The sequence below is a fragment of the Magallana gigas genome, chromosome 7 (assembly GCF_963853765.1).
Source record: "Magallana gigas chromosome 7, xbMagGiga1.1, whole genome shotgun sequence".
Taxonomy (NCBI): domain Eukaryota; kingdom Metazoa; phylum Mollusca; class Bivalvia; order Ostreida; family Ostreidae; genus Magallana; species Magallana gigas.
In genome coordinates this window covers 15,293,426-15,308,254 of record NC_088859.1, presented here as the reverse complement: position 1 = coordinate 15,308,254, position 14,829 = coordinate 15,293,426, and the positions used below count along the sequence as shown (strand labels likewise).

Genomic DNA, 14,829 nt, shown 5'->3' with positions numbered 1-14,829 from the left:
TTTTGCAACATTTAAGGTATACGTTTACTCAGAATGAAAAAAAATTCCACTGATGATAATGAAAAACCATCTATTGTGTTTTATAGACCTTTTAGAGTAGTGCTATTTTTTACTTTCAACAAAGTAGGTCAATTACCTACTTTTTGAGTTAATGGCCATTGAATATTTTTGGAAAACTTAAATAATTTCCATTAAAATTTTACGCTATGATTGAGATTTTCTTAATTGTGAAAATTATTCAAATTGCTCAACAACACTTTTAAAAATAAAATACAGTTTATGAATGGCAATGTCACTAAATAGAAACAAAGCATTAAGTTTTCGTTCACATTTTTTATATATATTCCAGTCCGAATTTCCTCTATCACTTTTCATATTCCTACCTATTTTTGATCCAATTTTATAAAAAAAAAATGGAATGATGATAATACGAAAACATTTATGGTATTAAACTTTTTATATTGATTTTATTCTGTTGGCATATTAGTGAAAATAAAAGCTAGAAACCATTACCTTTTCACTGTATATGTTTTGGTGGCATTTTGTAAGTCACAACATTTGGCCAGTTGACAAATGCCCTTGGAGACATTCTAATATCTTTATCATTCTTTAATGGTAATACAACTTATAAACTTCTAAGTTCCGAAGCCGTAAACAACATATATTTATGATACTCATGCAAAGCTGCATTATATACTTAATGAACACAAGTGTATTTGAAGTCATATCCTCTCTCCCATTTTATTAGTATTAAGTATCTTGAAAACAGTTAATATCTTCTGTCCAAAAAGTGTATACATTCCAACCGCTCTGACCGTAGTATTCTGTGAAGCAAGTAGCGTAGGGTTTCGTAAATGCCCAAGAATTGCAGAACTCTCGGGTGACCGTAAAGGCCCATGGGCTTTTTATCAATGGCTTAATATATTTTTGTTCGCAAAATAGGCCCTATAAAAGTATATAAAATAGAGCTTTAGTATCAAAATTTGTCTGTACTACCAGAACTCTATGAACCATCTCATGTAAAGTATTTTTAGATTCATTAAAGTTTGTTTCAATATCTCAATTTTATAAAAGCTCTAAATTTTAAAGATTGCTAATATATCGATATTAGATGGGCATATTCAACTGCAACGCACTAGTCATAATTTTTTATGATGAATTTGTCTTGTATATAGTGAGTGTGTTCAGCAAAAACAAAACACTCACTGGCAAAAGATCTCTTGTTAATTCATTTTGATTCTTAAAATGCAGATTTGTCAATCATATGAAGAGAAAGGGGGTTATTTAGAACTATTCAGTGTCCTTTATCCAAGATCAGTACACATGTGTCGATGCATTTTGCATTGTTTTGGACAAATCAGATTGTGACAATCACTGTTCATATCGAACACACCCGATTTTATTTTTCCCATAATTCTTTGCAACGTGCTTGGCCGACGCTAACAATAGGCGCTAAGATATACCCGGCCGAGCTGTCCAGCGATTAAGACGTGCTTAGTGTGTGAAGGGGGTATCGTGTTAGAAGCCTGTGTGGCATGTTTTAGTTTCACAAGTTCAGCATTTGACGCGGACACGGATAGCTGACCGTGGTAAGTATTTATTTAGTTTGGTGTAGTTTATTTGTAAATTTTTGCCTTTTTATTAGTATTACGCAGTCGTCCTATAAAGTCACCTTGACCATTGTTCACTGTAGAGTTACCTGTGTGTTCACTGATGTGTGACTTTAGCGAGAGTGTTTAAATGGAATTCGTCTTTTTCTATAGTACAGTTTTTGCTATTGCTGTATAAAGAAACGGTGATTTAAAGGGCTATTTTCTATGCGTTATTTTATTTTACAATTTATTGTCACTTTTTCCACTTAACTACTTGGGCGGAAGTGCGTCACCGGAAGTCTCAGACGCCATATTGTTTACTGTAAACAAATAACTTAGTTACCATATACTTACAATATTTTGAGATGTTGCCTTTAATATAATACTATTTATACATTATCATAGTTTGATACTATCAGTGAGATACTTATATGATGTATTATACAATATTGTTTTTATTATGGTGTTATGGTGTCACTTGTACACTTATTGTAGTGTCATATTGTTGATGTTGAGAAGATGACGATGTGATGGTCATGTCGATGATGATGGTGTAGATGATGTCGTTCATGGTGAAGTCGATGACGATGCGATGTTCATGTTGATGACGACGATGATGTTATGGTGATGATGACGACGACGATGATGATGGTCATGTCGATGAAGATGATGTAGATGATGTCGTTCATGGTGACGTCGGTGATGATGATGAAGTAGATGATTATGGTGATGACGATGATGTCTTTTATGATTATGGTGTTGTAGGCGATGATGTTGACGATAGTGTCGATGATTATGATGGCGATGGTGATGATGATTGTGGTGACGAAACTACTCTAGTTGTGGTTGTCCGTAGTTGGTCCAGGACTACAGCCCCGGAGATTCGGACACTCTTCTAATATATTTTTGGTCATTTGTATAAACATCATATTTTTTCTTGTTGAGTGAAAGGTGTGTGAGTGTTTGTGTGGTTTAGTGTTTATATTTCTATCTTTTCTTTCCTTCTCTTATTTTTTTTGTTATTAAATTTTGTTAAATTTAAGATGTCTTGTTGTTGTTTGGAGTAGCCTCCGCTCATCCCGTTACAATTGGTGGCAGCGGTGGGAAGAGTTGACTCCTCCAGATACTACAAGATATCTTTATAAGTGAACAGTTGCCAAGGTTTATTTTATTTTTCATTTTTTGATCTCTTTTGTAGTACATGTAAGAGCAAGTGTAGGTCGTTGTTTCCTTTTCCCTTGGTGAGTACATTACGTTAGGCAGATTGTTTTGTTAAAAGTTGAGAAGTTAGTCCCTTTATGAGATAATTTTGAGGTAAGTTGGTCTGTCAGTCAATGCACCATGTCTACTGTCAAGGAGATGCTGGAGCTACTTGAAGTGGGGACCAAGATGGGGATGAAGGATGAAGCCCTTCAACAATTCGTGAAGGACGAACAGGCCAGAATGCGGGACGAACGTGAGAAACATAGAGTCGAGAGACAGGAGGAGAGAGACCAGGAGGAGAGAGACCGCGACTTCAAACTACAGATGGAGAAAGAGCGCGCCGCAAGAGAACATGATGAGCGAGAGCACGCCCGATTGAGAGAACATGATGAGCGAGAGCACGCCCGATTGATAGAAGAAAAGAGACATCAGCAAAAACTAGAAGAACTGGAACTTGATCACAAACTGCAACTCGAGAGATCTCACATGAAGCCGAGTGTTGTGACTAAAGAGGAGAAAGAAACTTCTCAAGTGATAAAAGGACCAAAACTTCCTCCGTTTGAGGATTCGAAAGACAACATTGACGCGTACATTCAAAGATTTGAGATATACGCAACAACGCAGAAATGGAATAAAGACACGTGGGGGACTCATCTTAGCGCATTACTCAAAGGAAAGGCACTGGATGTGTTCGCAAGACTCTCACCCGAAACAGCACTTGATTTCAACGAGTTGAAGAACGCCCTGTTGAAACGATTTGACATGACGGAGGACGGTTTCCGCAAGAAGTTCCGATTTTCAAAACCAGACGGAAGTGAAACTTTTATGCAATTTTCTACCAGACTGGACAGTTACCTTGAGCGGTGGATTCAGCTGTCTAAGACTAACAAGACATTCGATGATCTGAAGGACTTGTTCTTACGTGAACAGTTTTTATTGTGTTGCTCGAAAGAACTTGCCTTATTCCTAAAGGAGAGGATTCCTACTTCGATCCAAGACATGGCGCGATACGCGGACCAGTTTGCTGAGGCCAGAACAGTGACATCCTCTTCACTTACGCAAAAACCGCTCTTTGACAGACGACAGCAGTCCGATAGACAACCGCCGTACAAAGATTCCGTGCAACAAAACCAATCTGGAAATGCAGTGAAGTGTTATGAGTGCGGACGACAAGGACATAAAGCCTTTAACTGCAACTTCCGCAAAAGTCCGAATTACAGGCCGTTTAATTCGAGCGAGAAACAAGAAACAACACCGAAACATACTTACCCTAGTGATTTTCAACGTGGGTCGTACAATAATGGGAACCATGGATATCCAGGACGCGGTAGAGGTCGCCAAGGAGCCGCGAGTGTCGTCGAGAAACATGGAAACTTACCGTGTGTTGGTGATTCGGTTGCTTTCTGTGAAACGGAAATGCCAGTTGTGAAAGGATGTGTTGGCAATAAACTAGTGACTGTGCTAAGAGACACAGGTTGTAGTGGTGCCGTTATTCGTAGAGAACTGGTAAACGATGATCAACTAACAGGGACATCTCAACGATGCAAGTTAGCAGACGGTCGTATTATTGATTCAGATGTGGCTAGAATTGATGTCGATACTCCTTACTTTACCGGAAGTGTTGATGCTTGGTGCTTTGATTCGCCTTCGTACGATCTTATTCTTGGTAATATTCGTGGAGTAAGGAAACCACATGAACCAAATCCAGCCTGGATTCATTCCGTTGAAAACATAGCAGCTGTTGAAACGCGTGCGCAACTGAAAAAGAAACAGTCTCCATACAAACCATTGAAAGTACCGGAAGCAATACGGGATGTATCGCCGGAGGATATCTTACAAGAACAACGAAACGACGAGACACTGAAAAAGTTATGGAGCTTAGCTGAGAGTGGACAGCTTAAACATTTCAGTGACGGCGGATTTTCAAAAATGTGTGAACGGAAGCAAATGTTGTTCAGAGAATTTTGCAGTCCCAAAGTGTCCAGTGGAAAACTTTTCCGACAGTTAATCGTTCCTCGGAAATACAGAACTATCGTTATGAAGATAGCACATGAAACGCTGATGGGTGGTCATCTGGGATCAAAGAAAACAACCGACAGAGTAGTGTCCGAATTTTACTGGCCAGGAATTCAGTCAGACATTAGACGGTTTTGCAGATCATGTGACGTGTGTCAGCGGACTATTCCAAAAGGAAAAGTACCTGCAGTACCGTTAGGACATATGGACTACAAGATCGATATGGGAGGCAAGCTGAAAACTTTCCACGCAAATCTTCTTAAGAAGTATGTTGAACGAGATACATTGAACTGTGGTGTTTTGTCAACATGTGCAATTTCACTCATAGACTTTAGTGACCTAGATGATGATGAACAACAGGACTCTATTCTTATGCCACCTGTTACTCAAACCGAAACAGCAAAGGACATAAAGTTTGCAGACAGACTAACACCAGATCAGTTGGAAACTGCTAAATCACTGTGTGATTCGTTCTCAGATGTATTTACGGATATACCTGGAATGACGAACTTAGTGGAGCATAAGATTGTTGTGACATCGTCTGAACCTGTGCGTGTGAAACCATATCCAATTCCGTTCAGTACAGAGAAAACAATTACAGAAGAAGTTCAGAAAATGCTACAGTTGAATGTGATTGAGCCATCATCTTCCCCTTATTCAGCTCCAGTTGTCATAGCTCGGAAGAAAGATGGAACGAATCGATTTTGCATTGATTATAGACGACTGAACTGTGCTACGGTATTTGATGCAGAACCAATGCCCAGTCCAGAAAGCATATTTTCCAAAATGACCGGAAAGAAGTTTGTGTCAAAGATAGACTTAAGCAAAGGATACTGGCAAGTACCGATGGCTGACGAGAGTAAGCCGCTTACAGCCTTTTCCACACCATCCGGATTGTACCAATTCAGGACAATGCCGTTTGGTCTTGTAAACGCGCCGGCAACATTTAGTCGTATGATGAGAAAACTACTTCAAGGTATGAACGGCGTAGAAAACTTTATCGATGATGTCATTGTTTTTACAGATACCTTTGAAGAACATCTACACATACTGAAGACTGTGTTCGAACGACTCAGAGATGCGGGACTTGCGGCCAGACCGACAAAATGTTTCATCGGATTTGACAAGATTGACTGTTTGGGACATATGGTGGGCAACAAGTGTCTAGAACCAGAACAGGACAAGATTGATGCAGTCAGAAATGCGCCAATACCACAAACCAAGAAACAGGTTCGTGCCTTCCTAGGCTTAGCAGGATTCTACAGAAAGTTTATTCCGAATTTCTCTGCGATAGCCATTCCACTTTCTGATCTTACGAAGAAGGGCCAACCAAATAAAGTTATTTGGACTGAAAGTCAGCAACGAGCTTTTGATACATTGAAACACATGTTATCAGAAAGGCCAATATTGAAGTTGCCAGAATTTAATGAAACCTTCATTTTACGCACGGACGCTGCAGATGATGGGATAGGTGCTGTGCTGTTACAGATGGAGGATGACGAGAAACTACCCGTAGCGTACGCCAGTAGGAAACTTCAACCAAGAGAAAAGGCATACGCTGTTATCGAGAAGGAGTGTTTGGCGGTAGTGTGGGGAATACAGAAGTTCCACCAGTACCTTTATGGACGCGAGTTTCTACTTGAAACTGATCACCAACCCCTGACCTACCTTAACAAAGCAAAGACAGAGAACTCCAGACTGATGCGTTGGGCTTTGCAGCTTCAGCCATACCGCTTTAGGATCATTGCAATCAAAGGAAGCGACAATGTGGGTGCGGATTACCTGAGTCGTCAGTGAGATGTATAGTAGACAGTACAGGTATGTGTATAGGTTTTATTGTAAATACGTGAGGATTTTCAAAATTCAGTGATTGTTTATTTGAAATTGCAGGACAATTTTTTAAGGGGGGAGGTGTGTGACAATCACTGTTCATATCGAACACACCCGATTTTATTTTTCCCATAATTCTTTGCAACGTGCTTGGCCGACGCTAACAATAGGCGCTAAGATATACCCGGCCGAGCTGTCCAGCGATTAAGACGTGCTTAGTGTGTGAAGGGGGTATCGTGTTAGAAGCCTGTGTGGCATGTTTTAGTTTCACAAGTTCAGCATTTGACGCGGACACGGATAGCTGACCGTGGTAAGTATTTATTTAGTTTGGTGTAGTTTATTTGTAAATTTTTGCCTTTTTATTAGTATTACGCAGTCGTCCTATAAAGTCACCTTGACCATTGTTCACTGTAGAGTTACCTGTGTGTTCACTGATGTGTGACTTTAGCGAGAGTGTTTAAATGGAATTCGTCTTTTTCTATAGTACAGTTTTTGCTATTGCTGTATAAAGAAACGGTGATTTAAAGGGCTATTTTCTATGCGTTATTTTATTTTACAATTTATTGTCACTTTTTCCACTTAACTACTTGGGCGGAAGTGCGTCACCGGAAGTCTCAGACGCCATATTGTTTACTGTAAACAAATAACTTAGTTACCATATACTTACAATATTTTGAGATGTTGCCTTTAATATAATACTATTTATACATTATCATAGTTTGATACTATCAGTGAGATACTTATATGATGTATTATACAATATTGTTTTTATTATGGTGTTATGGTGTCACTTGTACACTTATTGTAGTGTCATATTGTTGATGTTGAGAAGATGACGATGTGATGGTCATGTCGATGATGATGGTGTAGATGATGTCGTTCATGGTGAAGTCGATGACGATGCGATGTTCATGTTGATGACGACGATGATGTTATGGTGATGATGACGACGACGATGATGATGGTCATGTCGATGAAGATGATGTAGATGATGTCGTTCATGGTGACGTCGGTGATGATGATGAAGTAGATGATTATGGTGATGACGATGATGTCTTTTATGATTATGGTGTTGTAGGCGATGATGTTGACGATAGTGTCGATGATTATGATGGCGATGGTGATGATGATTGTGGTGACGAAACTACTCTAGTTGTGGTTGTCCGTAGTTGGTCCAGGACTACAGCCCCGGAGATTCGGACACTCTTCTAATATATTTTTGGTCATTTGTATAAACATCATATTTTTTCTTGTTGAGTGAAAGGTGTGTGAGTGTTTGTGTGGTTTAGTGTTTATATTTCTATCTTTTCTTTCCTTCTCTTATTTTTTTTGTTATTAAATTTTGTTAAATTTAAGATGTCTTGTTGTTGTTTGGAGTAGCCTCCGCTCATCCCGTTACACAGATGAAATAAACAAAAACAATACTTTTTTTCCAAGTTTATTGTCTCTCTTGGTTAGTCTTGTGAAAGAACTAAACACTTTCATACCTTAAAGCATGTAATGAACCATTCTATATGAATATGTTCAACTTAAATAGGCGATCCAACATGGAGTTTCTTTTTACCTTTAAAAGAAAGAAACATTGATTTATTTGGATTTATTCCGACTACTTTAAATTGTCTAAAATTATACAGTTATATAATTTGAAAATCAATTTTCATTTGAAAGGTATATTTCAAATATGATTCATTTTCACCAGTATAGAGATTTTGAGGTGTCTGTGTCACATCGACGGTACAATCAGATTTTTTATCTTTATTGGAATGTTTGACGCAGTTTGAATCAGTGTCATTTTTATCAAAAATTAGAATTACTGTCAAAACCCAGATTACAAAGTCCATGTTTTAACAAAACCACAAACAAAAACATTTTTAGACTTAACTTTTTTGTTGGTTATTTAAATATTTAAAATAGAAATATTTAGAAATTGAGAACAACAGTTGTTTATTTTAAAGGAAAGGAGTACATTTCAGTCGAAAGAAAAGGTAAAAAGCAGTTAAAGAGGTTCGATCCTCTGATTTTGGGTAGCCATTTTGTGTCACCTCTAGTCTGGAAATTCTGTGTCATATATGAATTCTACTTGTAAATTCCTTTTTTACAATGCCAAATAAACTAAATTAAATAAAATAGTGAAGGAAAAATTCCATATTTAGAGAGTGTAGTAAGGGACTATATTTTGTGGCGGAAGGTTTTTAAGAAGAAAATGAACATTTTTCATAACTCAGTTGTTTTAGAGTACCGTCATTTTGGCTTTCTTATTTTCCGTGCAGACCAACTTTTCAGATAGTTTATGCATTGGGATATCTTCGTGTTGTTTCAAAAAACATATTTCAACAATATTTCAATATTTCTATCGACATATATTGGCATATATAAGTGATATTTCATAAAAGTAAAGAAAAAAGCAACTCCAATTTTCCCCTAAAATTAGCTTATTTCATGCCATATCTCAAAATTTACATTATAGACCCATACATTTGGTTTTATTTTCTGAATATTTAAGTTTCTTTTGACAAGTCTGTGAGAATTTGAGAAAAAGTTTGAGACTTTTTAATTATTTAATTGAATGTTGAATCGTTTATGAATAAAAATAGTATTTTTTCAGTGCAAAAAGGTCAAAATATCCATAAGGTGACGTAATTGCAAACTTTTTCACTATTATAATTTTAATTTTATTAATTCTAAATAATGTAAATTTGTATTTGATACCATGGTTCATTTCGATAAAAAATTATAGAGGGAAAAGCAATTTATGTGCAATTCGCACTTTCAGTGCAGAAAGGTCATATCAAATACACCGTAGTACCGAAAGGAGCATATAGACCCCAACATTTTGTTTTGAATATTGGTTTAGATATATGTGTAGATGTTAAAAAAATGCTTTATAAAAAAACTTAGAGACTTTTGATCGCAGGATCCAACGTCCTTAAAGATCGATTAAGTCAAATAATTACCATTGCTGTGGCATTCTTGCACTGGGGAGGGACATTAAATACAGATGGATCAATGGAGTAAGGAACAACATTCATGACATCTAGGTTGATGAGTGTCCCACTTCCGCTCTCTACGCTGCCAACAAAGTACACCATGTGTACGGGGTTACAAGATGCTAAATACAATAAAGGTCAATGATTTACTATTTCATGTATTTTATGTTATTGTTTTACACATACATTGGTTTTAACTTCATAAATGTACGTAGACATATGCATTTGATAATTATTTCTTTTAAAATATGCCAGGCAAATAGAGTATCTGTCACAATCAGATTGAAATCAGATCCTTTGATCCGCTCACGAAGATCGGTCACTACCTAGTGTAGCAATTTTCGTGAGCGGATCAAAGAATCTGATTTTAATCAGATTGTATTTGTCATTATATATTTTCTTGTTTCATTTTTATACATTAAAAATGGGTATGGGGCGATATCTGAGTACGTTTCCCAATATGCATGATTACCTAATCGATAATGAAACCTTATCATCTCAATGAACTTGAAATTTGAAAATAATATATTAGACCTGCCCCATCTCGCTTTTTAAAGCATTGAAATAATATGTACACATCAATAAAATTGATAGAGATTTGTCTTCAGCTTATGGGAATAAAATTTAAATACTTTAATTAAAGCAATTAAACGAACAGAATCTTGTATTCCAATTGCAATCTTAAGAATCAGCCAATAGGGGCGATAATGATACATTATCGTTAAAAAAAAACAGCAAAAATATAAGAATTTCTAAAAAGGTATGGAAGAAAAAATATGTAACTGTAATTAAAATAAGCAACAGTTAAACTAAGGTTCAAAAATATACTTTTGCAGTTTACAACCGTTACTTGTGTAATCTAATTGTTAAAGAGAACGTGTTAGTAATTAAAGTAGATTATAACACACTCGCTGAAATTACGAAGATTGAGGATTGAAGACAATGTGTTATGAACATTTTTATCAAAAAGTGCTGGTGTTTTTCCTTACGTGGTGACGTAATCGGGAGATCGTGGCGTCAACGTCCGTCGTGATATCATCAGTGATGGTGTATCTGAAGTTCTGGACTATGTTCCAATCCATTACTAGGGAACCCTCGCTCGTCAATTCAGCATTGTCTACAATGTAAAGCTGTCCATTAGTTCAGTTCATTTAAGTTGTATTAATTAAACACATTGTTGACGTAAAACTATACCTGGTATACATTGTTTTGTCATGTTATTGATTGTAGACTTCATACAACTTCCGTCCGGCCCGATGTTATATTGAATACCCTGTAGGAAATGTATTTTATGAAAAAGAAAAACATTTCTACTTTTGTTGCGAGGATTTATAAAGATGTTCATTACTTATATGTTTAAAGTTGCCTTACTTTTTTATAATCATTGATAATGGTGGTGTCGTAATGCACACTAGGAACCGGAAGTAAAGGAGATACTTCTGCTCCGTGAAGCTTGAGGTAGGTCCTCCGGTTGGTATAGTCGTACGTTACTTTAACTGTTCCATTGATGTAAGAGTAAGCTGTTTTGGGAGATTCTTTTTTGTCATCAATAAACACCAATCCATAGTCGAGAAACATGTCGGCCGTCCATTCATCGACAGTGCAACATTTCTGAGAGTTACAATAATGTAGAATTTCTGCTGTGGTTACCAATAGCGTGATACTGTAAAACAGATTCATTTTCGGTCTAGTTTTTTATTTACCCACTGTTACTGCGATTGTAATCTTTCAGCTGGAGACTTGATTATCATCTAAAAACTTTATTATCTAATCAAAGCCTATTATATTGACCAAAATCAACAAAGATAACAATAAAGTCAGGACTATTTGCACAATTTTATCTCGATATGTATATGTAGGTTATGATTGTATGCTTTGAATCAATCTTAAAATCGAAATGATTTCATCAAGACAAATACAGAGCTATGAGACTTTCTCTTGTAAACATATGATAGATTGATTTCAATACACTGAAAAGTTACCTCCCTTTGCCTGTTATTGCATTGTTTTGATCCAAAAAGAAGACTATCAACATTGAGAATGTTATGAAATATTGTATTCAGTATTCGAACAATTCTTATCAAACAATATAATTGGTATCATGAGCTTTTTTTTTTTGGGGGGGGGGGTTGAATGAAAATCTACTCTGTGAAAACATGATTCCAGGGTCGAGATAATGAAGATATTTATCTAAGTACTGACTCGCAGCAAATAATATTCTCGACAATGAAGTTCTGGCAAAGCTTGTAACCCTAGGGGTCTTTCCAACACCTCCATCCATTAATGTTTTATCCATTAATGGTCTTATAACTAGAAAATGTCCGACTTCCTTATCCCTAAACAAAAATATTACATTTGTGTTACCCATATTTAACTGAGTTAAATATAGTTGCATGCATGTTTCCTGTAGGTCACTTTGTTCCCTTCGTTTTATAATTGGTCAAGTATCATGAAAGCGGTTGAGATCCCCAGTCCATGAATACTTGCTGCTCTATCTGTTGTTTTCTGTAAGGCAAGTCATTCCAATCTGAATCTTATTTGATATAAAACAAATGTACGTGAAAACGGTCTAGATTCATATCAATTTGGTCAAAATATTTATCGTCCTGTTTCTCGTATTTAAAACTATTGTGTATTACGTCAGGCAAACATCTTATACGACCGATGAGAGGACTACATACCTCTCATCAATGGCTTGAAAAACTTCTATTCTTAAAAATTTACATAATTAGATAGCATCATAGACAACAACACCTTACAATGCAGCTATCAAAGTTTGGCTGTTTTTTTGTTTTAAGAATTCGGAAGGTAATCTTCTGTAAAGTCTGCTTAGGTTTTTTAAAGGTTGGTGCAATTTTTTAACTATACAAAAATTATTAATTGCAAGTTTGCTAGAATACCATTACCCAGAGAGACGGTTTGCAGAGTGCGGTTGTAATAATTTGGTTTGTTTAGTCTGTTTTTACATACTGGTTGTTAACGGTGAGAGGGTATAGCAACTGGAGAGCTTTCAATTATTTATGTCATGCTTATTCCAACTGCTTTACGAAAACCGCAACCTATAAACAAAAGCCAGATGAAATCTTTAGCTTTCAGTGCCTGACATATGGTATTCTGTGGTCTTTGCACACAATTTCATTTCTGGTTATGTAGAAAGAGTGTAAAAATTCATTGAATTTTGAAATTAAAGTATAAATAATTCATACACAATTATACCATTGGAACAATAATGACAATTCCCATATGGCTAACTTATTTGTCAGACACTAAAAAGTGATTACTTAATGGAGACAAAACGATCGTCTCTCATAAAGCAGTCAAATACATTTGTAAAAGGAGAAAATATCAATGCCAAAAAATGATTGTTTTTAAAAAAAAAAAAAAGATACTCAGCTGGTGGAAGTTTATTTTTGTGCATCAGCTGCAACACTCAACCAAGTATCTGCAACGATGTCAGCTCTTCTTAGATTTCGAAGTCGATGTTATCTGATATTCTGAATATAAAACGAGCAAAAACAAGAAGCTAAGATCGTTACGTGATACACTTTTTAGCTTGTGGTTGCACAAATCCTTATTACATAAACAAATTAATTGTGCTGCACTTGTAGAAACTCTACAAAGATTACTTTTTCTCTAAAAGGGCGTGGTTACTTGATATCAAGAATCCTTTAAAGTAATCTGCAAAAATGTTTTGTAGACTTGATGAAGATCCCTTAAATCCACATTCAAAAATTAAAACATGAAGTCTGTTTACGATTGTCTTATATTTGTGACAAAATTACATAAATCCCCTCCTGACCCCCCCCCCCCCCATTCCCCCGGGCATGGGTCAAATGTTTGAAATACTATTAAATATGGATACCTGTTATTTTATATTAAAAATTACTTAATAAAATTCATAAAATTCAATACTTGTGTTTATTTATAGTTCATGAATGTTATGGTGAAATATTAAACAGCATTTTTTTCAAAGTATGTCTGAATAAACATCTTGAATTCTGCTTATTAGAATTTCCATGTGCATTTGGTTATAATAAATGACACGGGGAGTAATCATTGCGTTTTTGTGATTTTTGTTTATTTGAATAGAACAAAATAGAGTGTGAGCTTGGCAAGAAAGGTTAAACATTACGTGCATAACCTACAATGAAAGCGCCAAATAAAAATAGTCATTTAGTCTTTGGTGATTCATGCGAATATTGCTGATAAATACATGATTGTATATATACATTGTACATCACCCGCGATAGTATACATAGTAAGTAAGAACCACAAAGACAAGGATTTATTTTTAATTTTCTCTCTCTCTCTCTCTCTCTCTCTCTCTCTCTCTCTCTCTCTCTCTCTCATGATATTGATATTACATAGACGGCGTATGGAAAGTTACTACAAATTGTTAAGAAAATTGACGTTGACCTGTGGAGTTTTGCTCTCGGTGAAGCTAAGATATTGTGTCGGTAGCAAAAAATCCTCGCATATTTAGTCTCAAAATTACTATAGTAATTATTGTGAGTAATTTTAAGTAAACGTTGTCAATGAACTAAACATTGATCATTGCCAGTTTGTTAAAAGTCCATGGGACACGTATAATCATTTGCGGACGGGTTTAATTATCCAGATGTTATAATTCTGTTTTGTTATTAGCTGTATGAGCACAATGCATTTTCAATTCAATTCAAATGTTTATTGACGTCATCATGTTGGCATAGTCAAACTGAAATCGAATGACAAACAATAGAATATTATAACACAAAGGCTATAGCATGCGATACAGTTTTATACAATTCTTCACAGTCCCTGGAACTGTTTTCTCTGCATAAAATAAAGCATTTATCTAAATAGATACATAGACGTTTTGTAGTATTATACTCACATGGATTAACAATTTTTTTAATGGGATCAATGCCACAGTATAATTTATCACTAAAAATATCACAATAATGAAATCGAATATTGCCATACACAGGACAGTAAAGAACAAAATATTTTCATTTCGACTAATAATTTATAAGCATAGCTTATGGATAATTGGTTTACAATACCTACCTGTTTCGTTAAATAGTGAATGTGCACATATTCTTAATCTTGTTAGCTGGGATCTTTCATGGTTTTTTTTTTTCAAGAGAAACTTTATGTAATCTTGCAACTTATACTCGGTAGAATTTAGTATTTTACTGTAAAAATGAAGTTTTCCTGAGATT

At 35.7% G+C, this 14,829-nt stretch overlaps 2 protein-coding genes and 1 long non-coding RNA gene across 5 annotated transcripts; 2 read left to right on the top strand and 1 right to left on the bottom strand.

Moving 5' to 3' along the window:
• The first annotated feature begins 1,364 nt into the window (after positions 1 to 1,364).
• LOC136269974 (uncharacterized) lies at positions 1,365 to 2,634 on the top strand. The gene is made up of 2 exons (XR_010707596.1): positions 1,365 to 1,589; positions 2,088 to 2,634. It is a non-coding gene; the product is annotated as an uncharacterized lncRNA (long non-coding RNA).
• Positions 2,635 to 2,933: 299 nt separating this feature from the next.
• Positions 2,934 to 7,996, top strand: LOC117690977 (uncharacterized). 2 transcript variants are annotated; one of them, XM_066066016.1, is made up of 2 exons: positions 2,934 to 6,951; positions 7,720 to 7,996. In XM_066066016.1, exon 1 carries the CDS (start codon positions 2,934 to 2,936, stop codon positions 6,606 to 6,608), a length of 3,675 nt encoding a protein of 1,224 aa, XP_065922088.1. In that variant the 3' UTR covers positions 6,609 to 6,951; positions 7,720 to 7,996. The 2 variants fall into 2 exon arrangements, with proteins under 2 accessions (XP_065922088.1, XP_065922087.1); XM_066066015.1 differs by having other exon boundaries at positions 7,450 to 7,996.
• Positions 7,997 to 8,066: 70 nt separating this feature from the next.
• Positions 8,067 to 12,539, bottom strand: LOC117684639 (uncharacterized). 2 transcript variants are annotated; one of them, XR_010707849.1, is made up of 5 exons: positions 11,000 to 11,662; positions 10,823 to 10,901; positions 10,618 to 10,745; positions 9,596 to 9,750; positions 8,067 to 8,205 (listed from the first exon to the last, which is right to left on the bottom strand). XR_010707849.1 is itself a non-coding variant. In XM_066066747.1 (5 exons), the coding sequence occupies exons 1-5, from the start codon at positions 12,025 to 12,027 to the stop codon at positions 9,706 to 9,708; spliced, it is 579 nt and encodes a 192-aa protein (XP_065922819.1). In that variant the 5' UTR covers positions 12,028 to 12,539; the 3' UTR covers positions 9,592 to 9,705. The 2 variants fall into 2 exon arrangements, 1 of the variants encoding a protein (XP_065922819.1); XM_066066747.1 differs by lacking the exon at positions 8,067 to 8,205 and adding an exon at positions 11,993 to 12,539 and having other exon boundaries at positions 9,592 to 9,750; positions 11,000 to 11,291.
• Positions 12,540 to 14,829: the final 2,290 nt, after the last annotated feature.